Here is a 27105-nt window from a genome sequence, read left to right as displayed (position 1 = left end):
AATGTACTGATCTTTGTAGTGAACACGCCGAACGTGTTATTAACTTTTACTGGTGTTTTGATTTTATTGTGGCTTTAGTGCACACTTCACAGGCTTGAACACTACTCAGGCAAGTACACAAATAAATAAACACAGAAAACCAAATTAATTATGAATCGCACATATCAAGTTTCTTTTAATGGGTGTGACAAGTCCTCAACATCTTTGTGGGGGAAAAAAAATGTGCTTTTAAAGCAAATTGTTAAATACATGTGTAAACAATAACTTAAATAAATAGAATTCCGGAAGAGATCCAATCATTCAGTGTAAAAAATAAGAATAATCCTTTTCAGTAGAATGTTCACAACTCAGATTTCATACGTCTCAAACGAGCATACAACCAGAAAGCTTTAACAAGCGAGAGTTAAGACGAAAAAAGCAAACGTGTGCTGTGGTTACAGTAATAGAGGCCTTGCGTGTATTTCTCTTTTTTTTTTTTTTTTTTGCATGTGCTTTGAATCGCTGTTTTAGTTCAAGTAGAAAATAATTAAATACACGTTAAAAAAACCCATGTTTCCTGGAGGAGAACAGTGTTTTGTGCGACTCCCACCAGGTCAAGATCAGAGATCCATGTTTGTCCTTCGGGCCCTGAGCGTCCTGGTTTTTAGTCTCATGGCTCTATTGTAAATAATCACAAAGACACTCTGGTGGAGGGATGAAACACACACATACACACACCCACACACACACCACTACAGCCGCCAATTCGGTCTGCGTATATGAAGAATGTAGAAGTATTTGAAGTATGTACAGAGGCAAAGATTTGAGCGAGCCTGGAGAGGTCCTCTTCTGTCAGCTGTAAGTTACTGCGCTCCACCGCTGCTAATGTAACAGTTACATCGACTTGTGGACGTTCCTCCATCGGTCTGCAGCTGCTGTGTCCTCGTGACTTCACTCTGGAGATGATGGACAGTTTCAGGTCTCTGAATCAGAAAAAGGATATTTTTTTTTATATGAAACTGTGAAAATAACACACAAATATGATTGAAATTGAATTGAAATGAGTTGGTTTGGCAGCTGGTTAGCTCTATCAAAAGTAACGAAATCCACCGAACAGCATCTCTAAAGCGCACTAACTCACAAAATATATATCGTTGTTTAATCTGTGCCAGCTCGCTGTTTCCCACAGTTTATAGTCTTTATGCTAAACTAAGATCAGCTTATGAGTTGCTTCATATCTTACAGAAAAAAAGAGTAGTATCGATTCTGTCTTATTCCCCAGAATGTCAACCTTGTTGCTCTGCTAACGCCGATGTATGTAAAGATTTACAAGACAGAATTTCCCTCTTCAATGCAGCTTTGATACGACTTCTAACTTGCCACTTGTGAAGCTGGAATCAGATTGGAGATAATGGATACATCTTGTAAGAAACTAAAAGCAGAAAAGTAAATCATCATCATCATCAGTCATAAATCAGTCATTATCCAGTTGATGAAGCTGATATGATTGACCACAGTGCGACTTCTTACCTAGGCCATCGGCTACATCGTCAGCCAGGGGGTCCGAGTTTATCACATACTTGCTGCCAAATACTTGCACCAACTGGTCGAAGAACTTGCATTCCTGTTTGTCTCCTCTGGAAATGGGAAACAGAATATCAGATCTTGTTTTCAGAGAGATAACACGCTGTGATAATAAAGCTGTGAATGTTAGGACCTACAGCCCGATCATTCCCTCAACTTAAACAGAGGTATTTACTTTCTGCCCTCGAGGAAGTGTCGGAAGTTGGCCCTCAGCCTCTTTATCCTGGTCTGACACTGTTCAGGAGTGCGCAGGTAGCCCTGGTTGGCCATGACCTCAGAGATCTGGATGTAGATGTGTCTGTTCTTGGTGCAGCTCTTTAAGTTCTCCTGGATCTCCTCGCTCCCCCATATGGCCAAGAGGGCCTCTGTCTCCCCGTCGCCCCAGGTCTGCTTAGTGCTGTCAGCCGCCCACTGCGTACCTGAAGCAACTAAAAGAGTGGACATCTTAGATTACATAATGAAGGTCATATTGTGATATAATTCCAATAGTCAGTTCAGTTTTCAGTTTCACCTTTGTTTTGAGCAGGCACTAGTGTGTAGTCATCAGGCTCATCGGTAACCGACGTGTCCGGGGTGGGTTTGTCAGCTTTCAGCTCCTTCCTGAAGATTTCATCCATCTCGCTGTAAAATTTAAAATCCTCCCTGAATTCAAAGGAGAAGAAATGACAAGTTACCTCCAGACATACAGCCACACTTACGGACGTGTAGCCTGTAATTAGCTGGAAATGCTAATCCCACTTAAATACCTTTTCACAGTAATAAAAGGTCAACACTGCTGAATTTACTGAAAGTCTTTTTTGACAGCTGACAAACCAAAATGTCTTTGTGATGATAAATAATAAATGTGTTTAGAAGAAAAGAAGAGTCACAGTTTTGTCATCACTGACTTTTCGTGGAGGAAGCCGTATTTAAGGCGCTTGATGCGGGAGTAGCACTGCTCCGTGGTCCTTATGAACCCTCGGTCATTCATCTTCTCAGAGATGTACTCAAACACGTGGCGGTTCTTCAGGCAGCCCCTCAGGCTGAGCTGGACGCTGTCCTCCCCCCAGACCTCCAGCAGGGTGCGAGTCTCCTGGTCTGACCAGGGCATCTTTCTGCTCATTTCAGCCAGGAGGTGGCTGGCTGAGGGCTGCTCGTCTGAGTGGAGGAACAACAAATATATTGCTGGGTTTTAAATCTGAGGGATTTACTTGATAGCAGCACAACAACAACAACTGTATGCAATCATATCAATACATTCAAACCTACACATGTCAGGATCATTGCCCATGAGAGGTTGCACGGTGGCCTCTGCAGCACTAATGTCCACATCAGGGTACGCGGAATTGTCACCGAGCACCGGAGCCAGGAGGTCGAAGTATCTGTACACCGCGGTCCGCCCTCCGCTTCTGGAAAACATAAATCAAAGGCATGCTGGGAAATGTGTCTGCTGGGGGTGGAAAAATTTCAGCATTTGCAAATTCATTGCTCAGCCACGTTAGTCACCTCCGGTTGTTGCAGTAACGCCTGTAAGTCTTCTTCAGCCTTTTGATCCGGTTGTGGCACTGCTCCGCCGTCCTCAGGTATCCAATGGAGGCCATCTTCTCCGATATCTCGGCGAATATGTGGCTGTTGCGGATGCAGGTTTTCAGGCTGTGCTGCATGTCGTCTGCCGCCCACACCTCAACGAGAGCCACCGTCTCCTGCTCCGTCCATGCTGCGTTCACACCCTCTGCACCTATTTCAGACGGATGAAGACGCTGTAAAGACTGCTGAGTGTATTTCTTTTACCGCTGTGTGAATGGATAAAAAAAAAATAAATAAATCACCGTACCTGGATCTGGGTCTGCCTGTTCATCTTTTTCATCATACTCATCAACAGAAACTGCCTCATGTCCAAGTATTTGTTCCAGCTGCTTGTAGAATCTATAATCTACTCTTCTTCCACATCTAGAAGGCGCAAAAAGACGCAGATTAAAACATCACCATCACCCAAACAAACAACAGGCAGACTGATACTAAGCCTGATCTCACTTCTTCTTGTCGTAGCACTGTCGAAAGTTGTTCCTCAGCGACTTGACCTTCCAGCGGCACTGCTCCGAGGTTTTCGAGTAGCCGAGGTCTTGCATTCTCTCCGAAATCTCTGCGTAAACGTGTCCGTTGTGGACGAAACCCCTCAGCGCCCTCTGGACGTCTTCGTCGCCCCAAATCTCGATGAGCGCGAAGGTCTCCTCATCTGACCATGAGCTCGGCCCCGTTTTTTCTGTCGTCATGCCGACTTCTCCATCTAGCAGCAGAAACACAACACCTGTCACTGTCCATATTATCCACTACTGGTTCCATCTTGACAGGGAATGCTTTCATAGTTTTGGCTGCTCATTAAACAAATTTCAAACACTGCACATGTCAATTTCAACAATGCAAAACCGCATGACTGTAACTACAATCGGTGAATTGAGGTGAGGTTTACCTGTTTCAGGCACTGATTCACCATTGGAGTCTTCTGATATCTCGATGGAGTCCGTCACCACGGTGGAGGACGTTGACGGCTGCTTGTCCAGGATTTGTTCCAGCAGGTCGTAGAATTTAAAGTCCACTCTGTCAGTCCCAGAGGAGCTACAGACAGTAAAGGCATCTGTCTTATCTCACACACACACACACACACACACACACCCTGCCAACAGCACAGTATACAAACTGAATATTCATGAGAGGCTCCTACCTCATGTTTTCCTGACACTGCCGATAGCTGGCTTTCAGCCGTTTGATCCTGGTGTGGCACTGATCGGGGCTGCGGGAGAAGCCGTTGGCACTGAGCTTTTCTGATATTTCTGTGAAAATGTGACCGTTGTGTGGGTAACGCCTCATACCATGCTGGACCTAAACGCAGCAGAAATTCTTAGTAAAAATAAACAGTGTATATATTTGAAATTTCTTTAAACAATCAGACTAACGATGGCATCATTCCTGCACATGAGATTTTCCTCTTTAACTGATCTGTACATGTCGGTGAAGGTTCTCAGTCATCCATCATGGTAATTCTAAGTGCTGTGTTGTAGGCAGCTGGACGTGTTTCACCTCTCATCCAAGAGGATTCTTCAGTTCTGACAAACTGAAGGGTCGTCTAGTTAGTTAGAATTGAAGAAGCCTCTTGGACTGACATTTAGGATCATGTAAATAAACAAAATTATAGATAGTTTTTGTACATTTTAATGCAGAAATGTTACACATCATATTTTTAAAGGTCTTTACCTGCGGGTCTCCCCAGATCTCCAGGAGGATGATGGTCTCTTTGTCCGACCAGGGAACTTTCTTCCTCTCCTCCTGAACGCCCGCAGCAGACTCTGAAGAGATACAAATAGAAAAGAGAAAAACGCCAATAAATAGATGATGCCGGAATCAGCACAGTATAGTTGACATATGTTAATTTTACTGTGGATGATGTTACGTTTGACTATTTCATCTGGTGTAAGAAGACTTTACATGCAACTGCTTTTGACGGGCACATTTTGGGGTGCTATAGTGCCTCCATGAGAGTAAAAGCTTAAAGTACAGGTCCAAGGGAGTGCATTCTGGGTAATCTAAAGCTGTGTTGTTTGTGTTAAATTGACATTTCCTTATCAGCTGCATCTAGGGCTCCTATGCCTCCTATCCCTGTTTAAATCCAGCTATTTCATTAAGACTATATCTTTTGTTTGTTCTACGTATTTCCATTTGATGTTTAGACGATGATTAGGTGTCAGGGTACCCATATCCTGATGGGAGAAGGAAGTGAAGTCGCTGTCTTCAGGATCTCCTGGTGGTTCATCCAGCTGCGACACTGAAGGGAAGTCCTTCACCAGAATTCTTCCCAGTTCATTGTAAAACTTGCACTCAACTTGCTCCAGTCCCTTCATGCTAGTAAGAAGACAGCAGACAAACACTGTAAACACACACCGTCCTGAACTCTCCCATTAACCTTTTTCTCGCTGTAAGCACACGTACTTGTTCTCGTAGCATTGCCTGAAACTCGATTTCACCCTTTTCAGCCTTGTTTGGCACTGCTCTGGTGTTCGGGAGAAGCCCTGGGCGGCCATCTTGCTGGATATGGTGGAGAAAACGTGTCCGGTTCTGTGCACGCCTCGTACCTCATGCTGCATCTTGTCTTCTCCCCACGTGTTGATGAGGGCCAACGTCTCAAAGTCTGTCCATGGAACACTTTTAGTTCCTTAAGTGAAAATACAAACACATCGTTTGGTTTATTTGGAGATACAACACCAATTTCTAAAACACCTCCGATACAGAACACCACAAGACACTGTACCGATTTCCAGTCGGCTCGTTTGGCCGACAAACTGCAAGTCCTCGTCTCCGTCTTGGGACTCGTCCTCATCGATGATCTCTTCAACATCATAGGTGATCTCAGGAAGGACTGAGGAAGCCGAGGAGCCGAGTACTCGCTGCAGCTGCTCGTAGAATTTACACTCCATCCTGGAGTTCCCTCTGGCGTCAGACAGGGAAAAGGCAACAGGTATTCTGTTTCAGTTCCTTTTTTCCTCTACAGCTATGACATCATCGGTCTGAGGGAGATACTAGTTCTCAGACAGATTGCAGATTTAGACAGAAAGACAAGCAGAAAGGACATCATTTGATACCCACCTGATGTTCTGGCGGAAGCACTTCTTCAGTCGTTTGATCCTGGTCTGGCACTGTTCCACTGTTCTCATGTAGCCTCTCTCTGCCATCTTCTGTGCAATCTGCGTGAATATGTGACGGTTCTTCAAGCAGCCCTTCAAAGCCCGCTGCACCGAGTCCTTCCCCCATATGTCGAGCAGATTGAGCGTCTCCTCGTCCGACCAGGGAACTTTTGTGTCCGTTACAGCTGGGAAAGAGCGTTCCTGAGAGTCTGAAATAAACCGAAGAGTTATCAGAGTTATTCAGAGCTTTGACTGATACACTCAAGTATCAGCTGATCTGTAAGTGAACTGTACAGACCTGTATATTCTCCCCATATCGAGATTAGAGGAGATTCACCTGAATTCTCACCGTCCACTGATGAATCCCTACAAAGGTGGAAAAACTCACGATGAATAAAACAGATATGCTCACACACCTTTTACGGAGCCAAATCAAAAGTTTTGTATTACTGTTTGTTACTGTCAACTGTTTCCACTGCAGCCCAGAATAGACACATAAACGACTGACTCCAGAGAGGGTATTCTGCATTTTTCAAGTTTTTAGTAGCCACCATATGGGGAAGGTGAGATGACGGGTATTTAATTTGTACTAACTATTAAATCCTACGCACCTGCCCTTTTATTTTAACCTGCTGATGGGCCAAATAACAAGTTAAGGGAGCACTAATGTCATCAATCAGCAGTTCATCTTTAAGAAATGTGAATGTGGGTACAAATGTCATGACAATCCATCAAACAGCTATCAAGACATTTCAATCAGAACCAGAAATGTTAGCCTCATGGTAGCTCTAGAGTACATCAGGTTTAATTGCCCAGGAACAATGAACGTCTGTACAAAAGTTTGTGCAAATCCATCAAGACTGAGGTGGTGAATCAAAAGACTGACAGTAATATCTCAAAGACCACGCTGCTAATATGGATAAAAAGCAAACGGACCATTAGTGATAGATGTTTTTGAGATCTTACAAGAAAGGTGCGGCCTCCGCAGGCTGTTTAGAGGGAACCTCCACACCGCCGCTCAGCTTCCTCTTCCTGAGAACCCGCACTCCAGTCACACTTTGGCTGTTGTCATCAGCTGTTGAATCTGTGTCCGCAGTCTCATTAGATGCAGTGAGGTCTATGGTTTCATCACATGGCCGTGCACTAATAGCGCTTGGTGCTTTCCTCTCCTGAGAAATGTTCCCACCTCTAACCTGCAGCTGCCAGGAGTCTCTCGTCTCCTTCAGTCTTTGTCCCGCTGCCTCTGAGCTCCTCCTACTCGTGTTGAAGGAAGCATCGACGCGTTCGCCTGCAGGTGAGCAGGAGGTGGCATTCATGACGGGTTTGGTGCCAGGAGGTAGAGACAGGGAGGAGAGGATGCAGTCATCCATTGGTAATAATCGAGGATCTACAGATGAGAAAAAAGATGCTTAATTACACACTGGATTATCTAGTAATTTAGTACTTAAATTAAGTGAACTGTAAAGACGAAAATATGTCTCTCTCTTTGAAACGTTATACGAGAAAAAAGCCTTTTTATTCACCTGTTCTGTGTGATGAAATAACCTACATATAGCAAATAAGATAATAGTTCAAAAGATACATTATATTTTTTAGGACATATCTGGTTTTAAATTATATATATATGTCATAAAAAATATAATAAATCTTTTATGTGTTACATTTTACATGTTGATTTCTTTTCACTTCTATAAACATATACTATTCCTCTAATTAATTATATAGGTCCTAATAATTATACATATTTATATATATGTGTAAATATATTACCTATATTACCTACCTATTTATTTATTTATTTATTTATTTGTTTGTTTGTTTGTTTGTTCATAAGATTCATAAGATTAATGGAGAGGAGGTGGGATTAGATAAGTTCCCACTCCTTTTCGTTTGTTTTGTTTGTTTATGAAAAAAAAAGAAACAAAGATTTCAAACAATTAATCAATCTTTCATTTGAAAAAAATGGGAATTCAAGGGGAAAAGACAAAATAAAAACATTATAAATACCAAAATATTTGCCCGTGTGCTAGTGTACCTTTCTCCTCAAAGTGTCCGAGGTTTCTGTGGTGTTCAAGTACAGCCTTCATGTCCTCTGGGGGGAAAAATGATTGTAAACAGTCGTCCAGGAATGACGGAGCGTCTCCGAGCAAAGCTGCCAACTGTGAAGAGAGATCAGGTTACTGGCTTTAGTGAGTGAATTCAAATGACAAGTAAGTCAATTCGATGAGGGGTCATGCTCGTTACTCTTTGTTACTGCCATTAAATATGAGTGGCGAGTGGTCAGGCTCGCTGACCCCCAAGTGTAAAACTACAGCTGCGTATGAAAATGAAATCTTTCCGTCCTACTGAACATTTGTCATTTTTATACTACATGATAATCTGATTTTGTTTTTCTGCCACAGCTTGGTCCAGAAAGGAGGGGGATGAGGAGGCAGCCCACTGGGACACTGTGTTGCACCTGTGCCCAGTTAACCCTCCTCCATATCTGCCCCTGGGTCAGTAGCACAGACAGATGAGCCCCTGCACTGAGCCTACGGTCCAAAGTCAGCCAGGAAAAAGTGAATCACTCTGGAATAACGCCACGGCTATCTCCCGGCGATACGCTTGTCTGTGTTGCATTTGGTCTACGCTGATGGTGAGACACAAGGCAGAGGCAAAACAAGTAGTTCAGACCTCCCACAGGGCCTGTTAACCTCCCCAGGAGGCAGTTTCAGTTCACATCAACACTGCAGTGGGTAGGTAACAAAATAAGGAAGGAACAGTGGTCGGAGTATGACCTGTTACATAAGCATGGCAGAGAGAAGCAGTGTGGCTGTCATTTGAGAATGCCTTGAGAGCAGCAGCAGCAGCAGCAGCAGCAGCAGAGAAAGCTCACAGGGTCACTGATATGAGTTGTGGGTTAAAATATACACAACTTAATTCGGGCCCATTCAGCCGACAGCTTATCAGAGATGTTGATGACATTTAAAACACATAAACAGGTATTATGTAAGAAGATGAAGAAAAGAAGAGGAGGAAGAAGAGGAGGAACAATAAGTAGAAGAAGAAGAGACAAGGAAGAGGGGGAGGAAGAAGAGGAAGAAGAAGAAGAAGACAAAGAGGGGTGAGACAAAGACGAAGAAGACCAATATGATCAAGAATAAGATGAAGATGAGGAGGAAGAATAAGAAGACAAAGAGGAGGAGGAGGAGGAGGAAGACAGAAGAAGAAAAAGAAGACAGCTGGAACATTCCTTTCCTCTACTTATCTCTGAGTGGAAATAGCTGATCACTCATGCAAGTTAAATGTTAAACACCTCAGTCGAGCATAAAAAAACGTTGTGAAATTTCAATCAATCTTTTCTCAAGCGATACTTCCGATAAATGCGTTGATGGAAACACATCTATTGTCAGACCAACGCGTTCCGGCCTCCGTGAGCCACAAGCCAGAGTTGTTCTCTACACTGTCAGCGTTGCTGAAGTTTCGACCTCTTCAGACTTCTTCCTTTTCTCTGTGCACCTTGGGAGCAGGTGATGCCGTGCCAGAAATCCAATCACTACCAAGGCTAGAGTTCAAAGAAACATGGCACCTGTGTGAAGTCTGGAACTGGCAGCAGCTCCTCCAGCCTTGATATGAACTCCCACACCAGCATCTCAAGCGCTGCATCGTACTTTGAGCCAAAGTACACAGGGAAGATTTCCTGCAAATGGGAGAGAGAGGGAGAGACAGACAGACAGATTAAGAGATGTACCAGTATGTGTCTCAGATGTTGTGTTTGGCACAAACGCTTCAAGAACATTGAACTTCGGAAATGGTCCAACCGCCTGAGGATGTTTGTTACTGCGGCTGTAATTCTGTCACACCTGCATTCCATTAAACCGCCATCTCTTGCAAAAGGTACAATGGTTAAGAGCGACAGGCCTGTTCAGTTGCAATCATCCCCGTTAGAATTGTAACTACACCAATTACTCAGAACAATGTTTTTGCACTTTGTCCTCTAATCGAACATCAGCCCCTCTGTGTCAGACGGAGAACACCCGACCAAAGTCAGATCATGAAAACTGGCTTCACCTAGGGAGATAGTCAGACAAGGGAAATCTTTTTGGCCGAATACTGAAATGTCCTGCGCCGTTTTATACTGATGGTACAATATATGATAGAGTTTATGTTGCAGTCAGTTCAGTCTGAGCACTGATGGATTTAAACAGATATAAAAATGTACTGGCATTAGAGTACCTCCACATGCTGCTGGAGCTACCGCTTGTGAACCGATCTCACTTTCCTGCTTTATAAATAAATAAACACGTACATCGCTCAGACAAATGGGGCTTTTTACACAAACAAAGAAGTAACTTAAAGTATAAGATTTATTGCCGAAAACACAAGAAGGCACAAGTAATTATGAATTTGTAAAGCATTTCACAAAGTTTGTCAAGTTTCTCCAAACTCAACAACTTACAAAAATGCTTGATTTTTAATGGGAGCCTGGTCTGGTGTAAAATTTGATATACACCGTCAATAAAATGTTGTCTTCATTCAAGGATGTTGTGTAATTTCTCCAATCAGTTGAAACAGTGGATTCAAACAACTGCTATGAAGGTTATGCAGGTTAGATGCACTTTAGACACGAAGCGGCCGGCGGGCTGGTAGGACATAGCGATGCTTCGTCAGACATGGAAAGAAACAACTTAAAGTGTTGCACTCACTGCAGAGTTTACAAAAAGGCTCAAATGATTCTGAATATACCGTGGCTGTTTTGCAAAGTGATTCAAGTTTCTCCTCTTTCGACTGCTCCACAAGATTGCTGGATTTTTCTGAGGGAGTCTGGGGATATTGCAGTCACTAGTTCAGATGTGAAATGAGTTAAAACAGACGGTGCGCTCACAAACATCTGCTGCTTATCTAGGCAGGCAAGAGAGGCCAAACACAGTATTTGCATTACAGTGAACCACATGGACATCAGACAGTGTGAAATCAGTTCCGTCTCTATTTGTGGTTTTGTGGAGGGAGGCACTCGAGTAGGCGGTGCTTCAATGTGGCCCATGACACAATCATGTACACACTGCTAAGAGAACTTTGTCACATGCGTCCTGGACAAACTCTGAATGTGTGATTGTGCCCTCACTGTGTCTAGGGTTCATTCATACGTGCGCTTAGAGCCGTCCACTCCTCATTGGATCCCTCAGTACTTGTGTTAATACCAAGTATAAAGAGTGCCTTTGGTAGTATTCACCATATTTAGACCATATTCATCCAAAACAACTTGTTTTTGTTGCATTAGGAAATATCTGTTGGACCCAACTGAGCTCAGAGACAAGTAAATCAACACATTAAAGAGAGAGAGCCATCTCACCTGGAAGAAGTATTTTCTTTCAGACGGATCCTCCAGCAAAGAATGCACCAACTCCACAAAGTTCACCTCAGATTCCTCCACCTGGTCGATGGTCACCTGTCACACACATACACAATGTGAACACAAAATGACAACATTCCTGACTGCATGCACTGTAAACAACTGTAAAGAACCCAACCGTACTGTGACTCAATCAATCATTATTAGATGAAATAGCAAACTTTCCCTCCAGAGAGAAACACGGAGACGAGGTTACTCACGTGGTGATCCTTGGCAGTGCTGACAGGGGCTTTAATTCTGTCCAGATGTGGCTGAATGGTCTGCATGTCCGCTGGGTGCTCGCCTCGACACATCTCCAGAACCAGCTGAATGTGAACACACGTGCAATCAATCATATCACGGCAAATGTAAAACACAAGAGCCCTGGTAGACGAACCTTTCTGTCCAGCGCTGGATTGTAAATTAAACGATCTGTTGTTACTCTGCACACCTGATTTACACTCAGAAAACACTCAGATCATGAACCTAAAAACAGCACTGCAAAGGTAACACTGAATTCACAGTGGTTATCGTCAACTCGTAAGCTACAAAAGATTGCTTATTGATTGCCTCTTTAACTTAAACCCAGAAAATAAGCAGAGGCGCGACCTCGAGCAGCGTTTATTACTCACCCGGGCCCTGAGTCCCAGGATGAGCTGAGCCCTCTGACTGTAGCTCATCAGCTCTGGGACCAGCTCTGTCACCATGGTAACAAACTCCTCCAGCATCCCATAGTGGTCCACGAGTCCCTGCTGCACTACTTGCCACACTGCAGCTGATAAGAGCTGCAAGGGCGGGGCCAGGAGGCGCAGATAGCGGACTGGAAGATCATTACCTGAAGACAAAAAAAAATGTTTTATTATTTCATGTACGTGACAGTTAAATAGGTTTTTCTAAATGTTTTCTTATTCATCCTGGAGAGAATTACTGATGACCAGCAGGCAACTTTATTTCAAGTCACAAACAATCTGATAGAAATAACAAAGGCAGGAGTTAACAACTGAAGGCAGGTAACACAAAACACCTGCACACATCTTCATGTATCATTGCATCGGGAAGTCTTTTCCCTTTAGAGTCTGAGAATATGATGATATATTTACATATTTGCTATTGATTAGGCAGCACAATTTATAGCAATCCTTTCAATATCTCTGGTTGACTTTGACCTTTGAAGACAATTAATGCAAATCAGTACGCAGGACCGCAAATATTGGATTTCAGTGTAGTTTGAGTGTGATGGCAAGCTTTTGTCAGGGAAAAGGCAGGCAAACAAAAACCAGACATGAGCCCCTGGTTCATTTAAAGTCTGCATAAAGCATTTTTCACACTGCTCATCCATTAAACTCCATCTGCTGAGGAAGACTGCGTGATAAGCTCAAACGTCAGACAGTTTCTCATTCAGTTTTACAGAAACATACCAGGGTTTTTCCAGGGCTCCAGGCTGTGACTATTTTGGTCACACATGCAACCAAAACTCTCTAAAGTGTGACTCAACATTTGCATTGGTCGCACCGCTGCGCCTGATGTTCAGCAGCCCCGATTACAAAATGTAGTAATGTTTTTTTTAACATATTCCAATTGAGTTTGTATGTGTGTACAGTAACCTTTAAACTAATGTCAGCCTATTGACATATTTTCTGTAGATTAAATTGTAACCTTTAACATTAAGGAATGCTTTTTACAACCACCCATTAAGATTTGAGGTTGATTTGACTGGTCTTCTATCATTCATTTCTTAACAGATGAGATCATTTCAATTTGTCGTTGCATGTGCTGTCATCTTAAAGACGCAACATGTAAGAATTTGCATTAAAAACATTTTAGAAAATAAACTAAAATCATGAACAGAATGTGAAGAAGTGAATTCTGACGTGATGTCAAAGACATGAATGTATTTGGTTGCAGAGATATCTACTGAAATGTGCACGCTAACCAGCCAGCCACAGCTATGACAGTCCAAAAGTAAACATCACCAACAGTCCCCTGGTGTTCTGAGCTCCCTGTCAGAGCAAAGTTAGCCAAAAGGATCGCTCGCCAGCTGCACGGTCAACTCAGCTCACCAACTACCAGCAGCTACAGTTCACAGCCATGTTGTTTGGAGTACAATCATTTGGCAGGTGGCTAATTCTAACATAAAGCAAAGAACAACATTGATTTGAACCTTTAGTCCAATTTACAATCACTGAAATAACGTAATAAGAAGTTTAATCAAAATGTATCATAGTGGGCACCTAAACTGTGTGCTGGGGCACGTACATGAAAAAGTTAAGATGCACTAGTGCAACCAGTTTAACAATCCAGTGTGGTTTTCCAGTCAGTTCGAAGGGTTAGGCGCTGCAGCTGAGCTATTTTGGGACTGGAATGATGTAAAGTCAGCACGGAGAGCACCAAAGTCCTCCGTGGACTTACTTAGCATGTGTTACCATGAAGCTTTTGGGGTGTTTCTCATCTGCTTTTCCAACTTTTTGCACGCACACACGGTAATATCACTGGTCCAAAATGATATCAAACGGCAGTATGTTTTAAAATAAGTCTTCCACAAACCAATGAAATGTGTCCAAATCACAATATATAATCATAGAGCAAAATAAAAGTCTGACAGATGAGTTTAACCAGGCTAACATGAGACGATGAGTTGAGGGAAGTTGCCAGGTGGATCTGGTTTAAAACGTGTCTTGTTTATCCTTTTTTTTTTCATTCATTGTGCAGCAATTAGCCCAGATTACCATTATTCCCACTATTAATCTCTAGATGTTCTGCTGTGTGTGTGTGTGTGTGTGTGTGTGTGTGGGCTCAATCTGAAAGGCTTCTCCACCTCAGTACTGACATGAGGAGGAGACAGGGTGGTTTGTAGTTTGGAACAAACGCTCCCAAATTGGCTCACTTCAGCGGGCACTTAACCGGAACACTTTACCTACATGATTTATCAGAGCTTGCCCCGCGACCCAACAACATCAACCTGACACGGCACCGGCTCAACTTGATTAGTGGAGACAAAGTGCCGGGCTGAGATGAACAACGACGGTGCTGCTGCTGCTGCTCTCAGGTGCACTGACAGCCAGCAGCATCCATCAAACTCACAACAAACTCGCCTTTACAACCGAGCAGCCTATTGAATGATGTGACAGTGTGGCTACACAGCAAAAGCTTGCAGGTGAAAACATATAATAATCCTGATCGATACTGATTTCTCTCTTTTTTTCTTTTCATTAGAGCACACGCACCTCGACTGCTTCCGCTTTCAATCCCGTATTTTATTTCCATTTAGCAGCTGACAGAGAGAGAGGGGGGAAAAAAAAGCACCGTCCAGATGTCTCCCCCCCTCGGGCTGTAGCGACCAGGGAACCGATCGAGAGAGCCGAATAAATAAATACCGCTATTTTCTGATTAATAAAGCGTCCATCGGCGATCGCCTGCCCTCACGATGCAAGCGCGGTGCTGAAGGAGGCATGAACCGGCTCCTGTTTTCTTTTTTTGCCCCCTTTATTTTAAAATTCTCGCATCGGGAGCAGGGACAGAACAAAGGTTTCTGGTCCCATCCGCCTCAGTCCAGATCACGTCAAGCCCTCTTTCCTGGTTGGCTGACGAAGACCGGATCAACCGGACAGTTCCGGTTTCACGACACCAGGTGGCGCCACTGTGCCTTCACTTACCAGGCTGCCTGTGGATTTCTACACTGTGGTGAAGGACATTAAAATCTTTTGCTGCATTACATTAATCCAACTCAAGTGCAACTACATAAGCAGTTAAAGCACTTCTTAATTTGTCAATAAAGTAAAAAAAAAAAAAAAAAAAAAAAGGTAATATGATCGGTTTTATGGTTGCTGATTCATTCATGTTGTTGCTGGAGGAGATCGAGCCTTCAACTGTTTTATATTGCTGTTGTTTTTAAAAAGAAATTATGAAAATGTCCTCTGCCTCACGCTGATGGAAAGTTTGGACTTTATGTAAAACTTTTCTAGAGCTGCACAGCGAAACAGCGCAGCGGGATTCACCGACAATTTAAGTAGAGAGGGACTTGTTTTAAAATATAAAAGGATGGTATTATTACACTTGTCCAAATGCTCATATCTAAGCAACTATACAGTGAAGATTTTATATTTTTAAAAAGTGTCAATCAATCTATGTCTCAGATTATTTTGGGATCTCAGAGACTTGGGTTACACTGGAAGAGATAAACACAGCCGCCGAGCACAACAGGGCGAGCTTTTTGTGAACGCGCGCTTCCTTCGCCCTTCGGACCATTTCGGATGGGTGCGGGACCAGGGGAAACACATCTCGACGAGGAAACAGAGCTCGATACTACACCGGTACTACTCGTACACTGGTACTGCTAAGCATGACAAGTTCCCACTTGCCCTGAACGCAGCTTGGATAGCGTGCTGGACGGGGGCGTGGTCAGAGCGCACAGATCCGCCTGCACGCGGGCCGCACTCGGTACTACTGAGTTAATTTGTTCATACACATATGTACGTCATATATGCACTCCTGTGTGAGTGATACCTGTATGCTGTGACCCGCGAGAGTGAGCATACCAAAAAGTCTTTCACGTCTTCTGCGTCCAATCACGCGTCCGGCGCGAGGGCTCCGCGAGCTGCCGCGACGCACTCCTGGCTCTCTAGCACGCGCAGCGGAGTTTCAACATGGACTCGGTGCAGAGAAAAGTCGCCGCGCAGGTCCGCCTGCACAAACATCTGTACGACTCATCGATGAGAGAGCACAAGGACAGCGAGACGATCGCGAACTCGTGGAGGGAGATAGCCGACAACCTGGGAGAGGAGGAGGCGTTTTGTCGGAGGCTGTGGAAAAACATCCGGGATCGCTACGTGAAAGCGAAAAAAAGGAGCCACATGAAGTGCAGCGTCCTGGGTGGTGTGGCCCCTCCGATCCTGCTGGAGCTGGGGTGGCTGGCCCAGTTCACCAGGCATCGAGAGACGGACCGTTTCGACTACGAGGTGCCCGACAGTCATTAAAGTACACAGATGCGGTGTTTACTTCTATACTGGAGCACACGTGCTGTCTTTTACTCATTGACGTATCATAGTCAGCAACCAAACTGCAAAGTAACTAGGTGACAACTCTCTCCACGTCCTGACGTGCAAAACGAAGTAAACAAGAATGACCGGAAGTGGTAACAAAGATGCATTACGACATGATTTCCGTTTGTATTTGGTCGGTGTGTTTGTCTTGGATCCACAGCAGTTACTTTATCACTACACAGCAGAGTCTATTTGTAACAACAGTTTTCTTTATCCGATTCAAGGATGACGGAGTGGTGCGCACTAAAGTCCACAGGGCATCACAGGAAATCTCCAACCAGGACGAACCAAAGTCCTCACAAGGTTTGTAGAGAGGTTATATTGTACATTTAGTGATGATGGATGGTTAGTAGTTGTTCTTCTTGCGTACAGCGCCTCCTGTTGGCCTGGAAAGATTCATAATTGTGTCATAACTACCAGCTGAGGCTTCTGAGAGTCAACCAGAAACCAAACACTGTCAGTTAGTCCTGTATAATCTAATTAAATACAGTTATACAGCAGGCACTGCTCAGCAAGCTCCTTATTACTAATTGCTGCCCAACATATAGTTGTTATAACCCATGGCCCTTGCTCTCGAGCAGGGTGTAGCTCAAGTGTTGACAACATTCAACGTGACTGTTAAGTAGCTCCTGCCTGATGAAGATATTGTTGTGCACTCTTGATTCTACGTTTTCAGACTATTTGTCTGTTGTGCAATCCATAACTTCATTCTCATTCGTCTCACTGCTCTCCCGTTAGAGGTTCGTGTCCCTCGGTCATCCCTACACCTCGTGGTTCCTCCGCTGCGGCTGATGTCGGCCTGTATGTGGCAGGTGGCCAAGGAGCGAAATGTGGACCACTATGGCAGACTGGCAGAGTTTGTCGTGATGGTGACGGACAGCGTCCCAGAGCTTCTGAACTACAAACAGAAGATTCAGCTGATCCTGGGACTCAGAGCTCGGGTAAGTGAATGTGGGCACTTCTCAGCCATTTGTTTTTTTTATGTTTTTCCGATGTTTCGTCCATGGAGAGACAGCATAAAGGGTCCACTTTGTGTTCTTCAGCTCATTCTTGAAGACTTAAAGAGGAATGACAAGGTGGATTATAAGACCATCCAGGATCACTTTGATAGTTTCCAAGAGTGGACAACAAAAGACATAAATGAGGAGGTGAGCAATGGTAATGTCAGGGTGTCTTCTATCTATCTGCTGTCTGCCAGAGGAAGAGATCATTTTGATGTCCATATTAAATGCTGTCACTTTTACATTACCACCAGATGCAGTTGCAGAAATTCTTAAACTGTTTTTTTCCCCCCCAAGTATGAGAGACATTTGTATGGAAAACTGAAGATTAGTGCATGTAAACAAACTTCTCCCGGCCTTCATGACAGGATCGAGATGGAGAAGTGGAGTTTTCAAAGTCAGCCTTTATGGAGCTGGTTCAGACGTTGCTGACGAACGAATCTGAGAAAAACAAATATTTCAAGGTGAATTATACCCCAACGCAAGGGTTGCCATTTATGTACGCATTTACCTTGTATGTCTGTCCGTGAACTGATTTATATATTTATCATTTTTCTTGTCAAAGGAGGTCTTCTCAGTGCAGTATGGAGCCCGCTTCGATACATCGCTGCAGATCCTGGTGTGGGAATTCTTCAGCCGACTGGAAGAGTTCCTCCCAGTACCGAGCTTTTCACAGGTATACAGCATCCACTTGATCCCCAAATGCTGGCTGATGAATTATCTCTAGGTAATTAGCTATTGCTGTTTTTTCCTATGTATTGTAATGGCTGCTATCACAGAACCGGCACTAAAATGAAAGAAGAAGGCAGAGTTTAGAGTCTTTGCAAATTCGTGAGACGTCTTGTGTTTAAATTCTGCCTGCTTTTCCAGGTCTCCTCCATGTTTGACATTTCATCCATTGAACAAGAGTTTGAGCAGTTCGCCTACGACCCTGAAGACCTGAAGAGGATCTTCCAGCACCAACAGGAGCGGCATAAGCTGGCTAAAAGTGAGATTATTTTCAGATGTATTTCTTGCAGTAACCTTCCACTGAAACACATGTTGTTCACTAATACAATCTCTGCTCACCATCTTATTACCAACTTGTAATAAACTGTATTCCTGCTTGACAACCAGCCCCACTTTACTGCATTTAACATAGCATATCACCTCTAACATGAATCTTCTCTGTTTCCTCAGGTGAATTCACCTTAATGTCGGACACCATCCTTTCCGCGCTTGCATCTAAACAGACTTCGGTGATATCTGAAGATTTTGCTGATCAAAAAATCATCCAGATTAAGTTGGGACAGAAGACTGTGAAGCAAGAAGACAGCTGTAGCGGTGAAAACACTTGTGAGGATGACGAAGAGACCGACGACAGCTCGACTGAAGCCAATCCAAACTCTCGGCTGAACGAGTACGGGCTGTCGCCTCTCACGTCCTCGTCATGTTACGATGATGCTGATGCCGATGCTGCAGGTGATGATGGTGAGTGTCCCTTATATTTCACACAATATCTGAGTCAGCTGGAAAAAATCCAATGTTCTCAATCTAATGCAAGTGTTTAATCAAGTGTGTAGATGTGAGGGGTACATTCAGACCAAACAAAATGAATGTGAAGACCTGCGTTTTATGCAGCACTGTAGGATTTGGTCTGAATATAACCTGGAGGTGAGCTCACTTACTCTGCATCCGATTCACTCGAGCTGGATTCAGGCATGCACTTGTCTGTGAAGTCGTGCTGGGACCAAATATTCGCTTGTCACAAAGGTTCTGTTGAGTGCATTCACTTATTTCTGTTGTTTGCTGTTTGCAGAAACAGCTGGTGAGGCCGCCTTCCAGCCCCACAGGCGCTCACGAAGCTCAGTTGAAGGAGCGAAGGAGCATCTGGATCTGAGTCGAAACGAGGAGGCATCGGAAAAGAGCGTGAACCAGTCAGGAGGCAGAGCTGATGTCACCGTAAAGACGGCGCTGGAAAGTGAAAAGACTTCTGCATCTCGTTCCTCCCTCCTGAAAAACCATCACGATGCTCACTCCCCTGTGCGGCTGTTCAAGTGCACTCAGTGCCAGAGGCCATTTAAAAGGCGAAATGACCTGAAGCGGCATTACCGTGTTCACTCTAGCGTTAAAATCATGCCCTTCACTTGCAAAGTTTGTGATAAGAAATTCAGTTCTCGGACTATAGTCAAAAATCACATGCGAAGTCACAGCGGAGAGAGGCCGTATGCCTGCACGTACTGCGACAAGAGGTTCATGACGAGTTCTGTCCTGAGGTCCCACGAGCGCATTCACACCGGTGAGCGCCCATATGTGTGTTCTTTTTGCAACAGGACATTCATACAGTCATATACATACACTGTGCACCTCAGGGTGCATAAGAAAGAGAAACCATACCTGTGCAGCACATGTGGTATGTCCTATCCAAGCTCAGGGGCCTTGCTGGTGCATTCAAGGACTCACACTGGGGAGCGGCCTTATCAGTGCGACGTCTGTGGGAATCGTTTCACCACATGCGAAAGAATGAGAAGACACCGGAGATTCCACACTGGAGAGAGGCCGTACTCTTGCTCTGAGTGTGCCAAATCGTTCCACTGTGGCTCAGGGCTGAAGAAACACATTCGGACACACACGGGGGAGAAACCCTTCAAGTGTTTAACATGCCACAAGACGTTTGCTGAGAAATCCAATATGAAAATACATCTCAGAGTCCACAAAAAGTAATGGTTGCTCCTCTTGGTTTGGCACGTAAATGATGAATCACAGACATGTATTCACAGATCAGCCACAGTATTGACAAGTCCACATTTTGGATAGTGATTAGCATTGTTCATCTCTTCAGGTCTCCAATAAAACTCGCCTGTTTTGACAAACTCTAGTGGTAAACTGTTTGATAAAAAATTCTGTATAAATACTTACTGCATTAACACATTCTTTTCTAATAGTTTTGTTGTAATTTTTCAGCGTGAGTTAAAGGACTACGTATAGTGTGATATACAATGTATTAACATAATAATCATTGTTAGTTGTCATGAATGACTGTCTTCCATCCTGTGTTTATTGGCTTTATTGGGAAGGGAGGGACGGTCCATTAAACATGTGGGGTTTTCTTAATTGTGTGTCTAATTATTATTGTTATTATTATTATTATTATTATTAACAGACTTGAGTGCTTGTTATATCTGCAGATAATGTTCAGCTGATTTCATAATCCACAAATATGAAAGACAGAATCATGAACACTTGGAGTAAGTATTTCATTTGAAATGCTTATGGCGAACACACTACTCTTGTTTGGTAATGCCCACATAGTAGATTGTATTCCTGCCCCTTGTATTAAATAAAAAAAATCGACAAGACTTCTAACTTGGGCGCCACTGTATTCTCAGTAGGTCCATGTCTGACGCAACTCAGACAATAACTGCAAGTACATTTCATGAACAGGGCTTGCCAGCATCTAGCAGTAAACTATGTTTCATTTTTTATCCTCAGTCCAGATCACAGTAAACACTTTTTCCTGGTTGGCTGATGGAGACTGAAACAACGCAGCAATTCAGATTTTACAACACTAGATGGCACAGTTGGTCATCTATGTTGTAAAGGTGTGACCAGTTCAAGCACTGGTTTGTGTGTACAGACATCTATACTGTGGTGAAAGTACAATTCAGACATTTTACTTAAAGCAAGTAAATTAAGAATACTGTAATTTAATACTCTATGACAAGTGAGCAATGGTTCTGGATTAAAGTAAAATTACATAAACAGCCAATCACTCAAAATAGCAAGTAGTTGTTATACAGAATGGCCCAATTTCAAACTAAAATTATGTAAATTAAAATGTTAAAGTTAAATATGCATACTATGTTGTAGCAAAGTACTAGTCTTTTCCTTTCTCTATTTCTTTTATGTATTTTACTAAAAAGTGGTTATTGGTGGAAACAACCCAACACCATCTCAGCCCCTCTTCACTTGAGCCCCAAATACTGGCTTTGGAATTATTTCAAGGTGATGTATGTTTAAAATCCACCCACTCTTCTTTTCCAGGTTCTTTTCCTGCACCAGCGGGAGTGACATAAGATAACAAAAGTAAAATTCTGTTAGCATTTGGCATCTTATTTCTCCCAGTGTCCATGTTATGTGGGAAAGATTGATTATTTATTGTGTATGAATAACTTAAAATTGTTCTGTGTTTAAAGCTTGGTTACTTGGCTTCTAATTCACTCAAGAACAATATCTTCAAACTGGAACAATATCTTCACTCGGCACGTTGATTCTGTTGAGTGAATTCTTCACTTATTCTCTTCTATCTCCTGTTGGCAGAAACAGCTGTTGGATCCACCTTCCAGCCACCCAGATGCTCGCAAAGCTCATTGGAAGGAATGAAGGAACATCTGGATCTTGGTAGAAACAAAGAGGCTTCAGAAAACAGAACCAGCTCTCTTCAATTAAGTGAAAAACCCCAAAAGACCCCATGAAAACATCTGCCTGGAGTGCATCAAGGCTTTCGCATCTTGCTCCTCCCTGAAAAAAATCAGTGCGTCAAGTCCTACAAAAGTCAAAAAGACCTGAATCAACATTTCCTTATTCACTCTAAACCCAAAGTCCTGTCTTTTGCGTGCAACCTTTGTGACAACAGATTTAGTTCTCAGGCTTTGCTTGCAGTTCATCTGAGACATCAGTGGGGAGAGGCCGTATGCCTGCTTGTTCTGAGTGTCCTGACACATGCAGTCTTGAAGTCCCATGTATGCATTCACACCAGCGAGCGCCCATATGCCTGTACTTTTTGCGACAAGACATTCACACAGTTATACACTCACGCACTGTGCACCTCAGGATGCACATGAAAGAGAAACCTTACCTGTGCAGCACATGTGGAATGTCCTTTAGTAGCTCCGGGGCCCTGCTGGTGCACTCACGGGCTCACACGGGGGAGCGGCCTTATTACTGTGATTCCTGTGATAAGGGTTTCACCACCGCCGTACAGTTGACCGTACATCGTAGATTCCACACAGGAGAGAGGCCGTACTCGTGCTCTGAATGTGCCAAATCGTTCCACTGTGGCTCAGGACTTAATAAACACATGAGGACACACACAGGTGAGAAACCTCACAAGTGTTTGACATGTCACAAGACCTTTTCTCAGAAATCCAACATGAAGATACATCTCTGAGTCCACAAACGTGTCTAACATACTGTTTTTTAAAGACAGGTTCATAGGCATGTGTACTGTGATGTTCTCTGTGTGAGTTAAAATAAATCTATCATGATAAATTGCGCAATATGAAAAGTATGAACGTGAATATTTTGTTATGGTTCCTTAAATTTAAGGATGAGGTCATTTAATTTGTTTTTGTTGGTAATTGTGACCATGACATGTACTGGGCAGGACCTGTAACAGTGGAGATAAACCCGCCTCTGCTCTCTGGTGGACAAACTGTTGAATGTGCATCAATTTATTGGCTGACATGCACGCGGTGTCTTTTTTGGATCTATTGTTTTCAGAGTCTTGTGGAGTAACATTAAACCTAACAACCCCTCTGTCCCTTGGCCTGCTCAGTGTATTGGTCAGGCCATAGTTCAGGGGGTAAATATCAGTGATTGTATTGAAATATTAAGATGGTGATTAGAAGACTTCTTATTTGTTTTACCTTATAACAGTGGCAGTAAATTATTTGTACTCTCATGCAACACAAATAGGCTATTATTCATGTTCTTTATGTCCCATATGTTGAAGTGGGGCTACTGTGAGTCCAACACACCTTATAAATGTTACTGTCTTGCAGAAAGACTGAATTAATGCATGTTTACACTTTGATTTGAGCTTTTTGAGCTGAAGTTTTGGAACTGGAAACCAGGACTTCCGTTAAACCTCTCCCGCCTTCAGAATAAAAAGAGGGCAATTCGACTAATGTTTTTTTTTAAAAAAAAACAACAGTAATGTAGTGGTCACATATGAAATCACAGAACAACTCTATGCTATAGAGGGCTGGTACAGACCAGGAGGAGAATTTTGACAGGTGATTTTTCATGCCTAATTCAAATTTTGTTAAGAGGGCACTTTTATTTTGAAGACCGGTGTTCGGAAGTGTCACCGTGGTTGCTGACCATGGTTGTTTTGGATCAGTTAGCTAGGCTACACTTTCCTCCAACAATGTCTGCACTAGGAAAAGTATAACACATATTCTACCAACACATTAGCACCCACAATAAAACTATTAGGAGGGAACTTCAAACCCTGCAAATTGCGGTAGCTACATACAGCTGCAGTAGTTAAATTAGCTTGTCAATGCTAACTATCAGCGCTGCTAGCATGGCCAGATATCGAGGTCTGTATTTGACTCTCTGTGCTTTCTCTAATGTGACATTAATGTAAACAGCTTTATCACGTTACTTATTAAACAGCCGGTATTTTCACTACTTCTGCTACAGGCCTGCTGAGGTGTTAGCCCTCAAGATGTTAGCTAACACCTCAGTAGGCTGTTCCCAACCAAACAGCCTGTCCTGTTGGCCATTCAAAGGCTACGTACAGGTTATATAGTGCTTGATATTGTGTATTGTCGTGTTGCTAGTTGTTCATAATCAATACATTGTTGAAATGTCAGTAAAAGCTATGTATAGAAGACATTAGATTAAAAATGTGCTGTCGTGACTTAAGTTTTTTTTTTAAAACTTTTCCTTGCTTGCATCACCTGTCAGATCCTTACCTCCCCATGTCATCCGTACACCTCATGGTCTCTCCACTGTGGCTGATGTCAGCCTGTATGTGGCAGGTGGTCCAGGAGCGAAATGTGGACCAGTACGGCAAACTGGTTGAATTCATCACGTAAAGTCACATATGCGTATTCACGCAAAGACTAGAGCAGCGAAAACATCCACAGAGTGATGATTGGACACTGATCATCTCCACTGTTATCGTACTTTCTTCTCAGTCAACGCCTAAATTGAATATTTTCTCAATACCCTTTATTTTAAAAGGCCAAACTGATTTATACATTTTGAGGTCTGTACACATAACTACCTATGATTAACACCTTGAGTTTTGGATTATCATTAGCATTTCTTTTTGTGCCACAAATTGCAGGACTCATCAAGTCCCAAAAATGAAACCTTTTTTGAGATAGCTGCAGCAGCAATACGACCAGAGCGCTGGATTTTAACATGTGGTTTATAGAGTCGCACAATAATGGGTAAGGAAGAAATCCCTGTATTCAGCTGCTGTCTCACTGCTTACATTGGCTGTCCATTTTTTGAGTCAAATTCCGTTTAAGGCCTTATGATGCCCCTTAGTGTCATAAATAAAGTTAAGATAAAGGAAGAGGATTAAGTATAATGTGTGTGTGTGTGTGTGTGTGTGTGTGTGTGTGTATTATGTAGCATGGATGACTTTGGATTCCTCTATTTCTTTGGTGCACAGGCACTGTGTGACAATAAAACATGTCAGAAGGTGAATTTTGAGATGTGGCTTGAGCATTTTATCTTTTGGGGACGCAAATATCCATCAACTGACATTCTGAGGAAAAGCTGCGTGAGAAGTACCTGTTCTGACAAAGTTTATAGATCTGTGAAATTGCTTCTGTGGTGTCTGCGGACTTTATAAATGTGAATGTCTGTATAAATGACTATAACATGACTGTTTTCTTTCCTCCCGCCTACAACCATTATTAACCATTATTAAACACTCAACATTTGAGTTATGATTCTAGAATAATTATATCTTTTCTGCTTTCTGAGATTCCTCCCAGGCTTATCGAAGAAATCGACTTTACTGATTTGTTCTTTGCTACACCAGTGCGATTGTCCATGTCTGACACCATCATGCCCACACTTGCATGTAAGCGAACCCTCAGCAGATTGTCAAGATGAAATGAACGGTATGAAAGCTAAGAGCAAACCCAGGAGAGAAAAAAAACTGCAGAGAAATAAAGAACAGTGGACTCTGAAGGGAGGAAACAGCCGCACTGTAGAAGACAGCTGCGAGGACGATGATGGAGAGAGTGACGACACCTCCAATAAAACTGCACCATCCGTTTCTCGGCTGCAGGAGAGGGTGCTGTCACCGCTCACTTAATGCCTCCGCTCTGAAGAAGTCGCGGTGGCAGGTGAGAGCGGAGAGCGTCGCTCCTGTTGTACGTGACATCCATCCCGGCCACTTAAAAATCACAACAGGCTATGAAAACAGCCTCTCTCTTTTATTTTTTGGGTGTTTGTATTTTGTCACACATCCTGACAGATGTCACCCTTTAACTACATCTTCTGCTTCAAACGTCCCAGATGTCTCCTGTCCACCACCAGAGGGAGACACACACCTTTGTCATATTCCCGCCGAACACGGACAAAAACGCGCCGGTGAAGGGACCTGCAAGAAAACCACTTGCTTGAACTTCCCTGATGGCATCCCTCCCAGGAAACAGAGCTCAATAATTCATAACAGGCACTCATAAATTTCAATGAGTTTCTAATTAGGAGGAGCCCGGAGTAATTGTCTCTGAGGCGGTTCTAACAGGAGGAGGATCACGCTGACAGATTGACAGAGTCCTTGTGGCAGATTGCTGCAAATCACCTAATTATGAGCAAAAGTCAAACTTTGGGGCTTTTAATGATGATTATTTTGGCTTTATTGGATAATTTCACGATCGACGGAGAAAGGAGGGTGAGCGAGGACGATGCGTGACAAATGTCCCACTCATGAATATGACATTTTCATCTGTGCTTGATCTCTATCCTTCAGTTTTTTTCTTTTTTTTGACACATCAGGTTTGCAGCTCTGCCCTCTTGCGAAGTCTATAAAAAGATCTGTCGCCTGTAAAATGTCTGGTTGAAGGTGCCATATGCAAGAATTTGCCATCTGTTGATCTCATACTCCAAACAATTGGGGGGCAGCGTATCACCAGAGTGACTGCTAACACCTTATAGCCGCTGTAAGCTCTGTTAGCAGTGTAGCTAGTGGATTCAGTAGTGACTGGCTATCTCATTCTGAGTGGCATTATGAGACAGGGCGGGTCGAGGCTAGCTGGTTAGCATGCTCAGTTTAATGGAGATCTGCAACACGAGGCACAGACGTCTTCGGTATAACATCTAAATATTTAGATATTGCACCTTTAAAGTATAATTGATGGCTTGGATATACTACTATTCCTAGATATACTACATTATAGAGTCATTTTGTGAAATTAATGTGCAATGAGTAAATACACATGTCCAAAATAAAGCAGTGCAAGAGAAAGACTTGCATTCCTCAGAGGTTGCAGTCTCTTGGAAAGTGCAAACAAGGCCGTGTGCAGCCGACACCGAGGACACTGAGGCCATGTCCTCTGCGTTTCTTCTGGCGATCTGGGGTTTTTACAGCTTTTAGAGTGGCCACAAAAAAATGTGAAAAATGTGAAAGGCCCCTCTCTAGAGTCAGTGTTTGGCGTCTCCGCTGTGGGATAATGTTGGAACACGCCAGTTCAACATGGCCGACTCCAGCTAAAGAGGACCTGCCTTTTCTGCAGATATAA

The 27105-nt window shown here is 43.3% G+C and overlaps 2 protein-coding genes and 1 long non-coding RNA gene across 5 annotated transcripts; 2 read left to right on the top strand and 1 right to left on the bottom strand.

Moving 5' to 3' along the window:
- Nucleotides 1–144: 144 nt before the first annotated feature.
- Nucleotides 145–24554, bottom strand: zgc:113263 (uncharacterized protein LOC503753 homolog). Of its 2 annotated transcripts, XM_037121643.1 has the most exons (25): nucleotides 24313–24554; nucleotides 22467–22676; nucleotides 12222–12424; nucleotides 11811–11915; nucleotides 11551–11646; nucleotides 9787–9897; nucleotides 8254–8377; nucleotides 7185–7605; nucleotides 6517–6584; nucleotides 6181–6427; nucleotides 5846–6024; nucleotides 5527–5749; nucleotides 5291–5439; nucleotides 4795–4886; nucleotides 4265–4422; nucleotides 4013–4158; nucleotides 3577–3829; nucleotides 3377–3492; nucleotides 3049–3280; nucleotides 2812–2951; nucleotides 2451–2700; nucleotides 2075–2205; nucleotides 1739–1991; nucleotides 1510–1616; nucleotides 145–962 (listed from the first exon to the last, which is right to left on the bottom strand). In XM_037121643.1, the coding sequence occupies exons 2-25, from the start codon at nucleotides 22477–22479 to the stop codon at nucleotides 955–957; spliced, it is 3825 nt and encodes a 1274-aa protein (XP_036977538.1). In that variant the 5' UTR covers nucleotides 22480–22676; nucleotides 24313–24554; the 3' UTR covers nucleotides 145–954. The 2 variants fall into 2 exon arrangements, with proteins under 2 accessions (XP_036977538.1, XP_036977537.1); XM_037121642.1 differs by lacking the exons at nucleotides 22467–22676; nucleotides 24313–24554 and adding an exon at nucleotides 14814–15642.
- On the top strand, nucleotides 15918–20723 carry LOC119032452 (zinc finger protein 2-like). 2 transcript variants are annotated; one of them, XM_037121644.1, is made up of 9 exons: nucleotides 15918–16544; nucleotides 16853–16931; nucleotides 17367–17569; nucleotides 17672–17776; nucleotides 17998–18093; nucleotides 18195–18305; nucleotides 18500–18617; nucleotides 18809–19099; nucleotides 19428–20723. In XM_037121644.1, exons 1-9 carry the CDS (start codon nucleotides 16233–16235, stop codon nucleotides 20330–20332), a joined length of 2220 nt encoding a protein of 739 aa, XP_036977539.1. In that variant the 5' UTR covers nucleotides 15918–16232; the 3' UTR covers nucleotides 20333–20723. The 2 variants fall into 2 exon arrangements, with proteins under 2 accessions (XP_036977539.1, XP_036977540.1); XM_037121645.1 differs by lacking the exon at nucleotides 15918–16544 and adding an exon at nucleotides 16551–16761.
- On the top strand, nucleotides 23743–26865 carry LOC119032454. The gene is made up of 3 exons (XR_005078909.1): nucleotides 23743–23934; nucleotides 24690–24795; nucleotides 25340–26865. It is a non-coding gene; the product is annotated as an uncharacterized LOC119032454 (long non-coding RNA).
- The last annotated feature ends 240 nt before the right edge of the window (nucleotides 26866–27105 follow it).

The sequence above is a fragment of the Acanthopagrus latus genome, chromosome 14 (assembly GCF_904848185.1).
Source record: "Acanthopagrus latus isolate v.2019 chromosome 14, fAcaLat1.1, whole genome shotgun sequence".
Taxonomy (NCBI): Eukaryota; Metazoa; Chordata; class Actinopteri; order Spariformes; family Sparidae; genus Acanthopagrus; species Acanthopagrus latus.
Note: the sequence above shows the minus strand (reverse complement) of the source record. Positions and strands in the feature narration are given on the sequence as shown.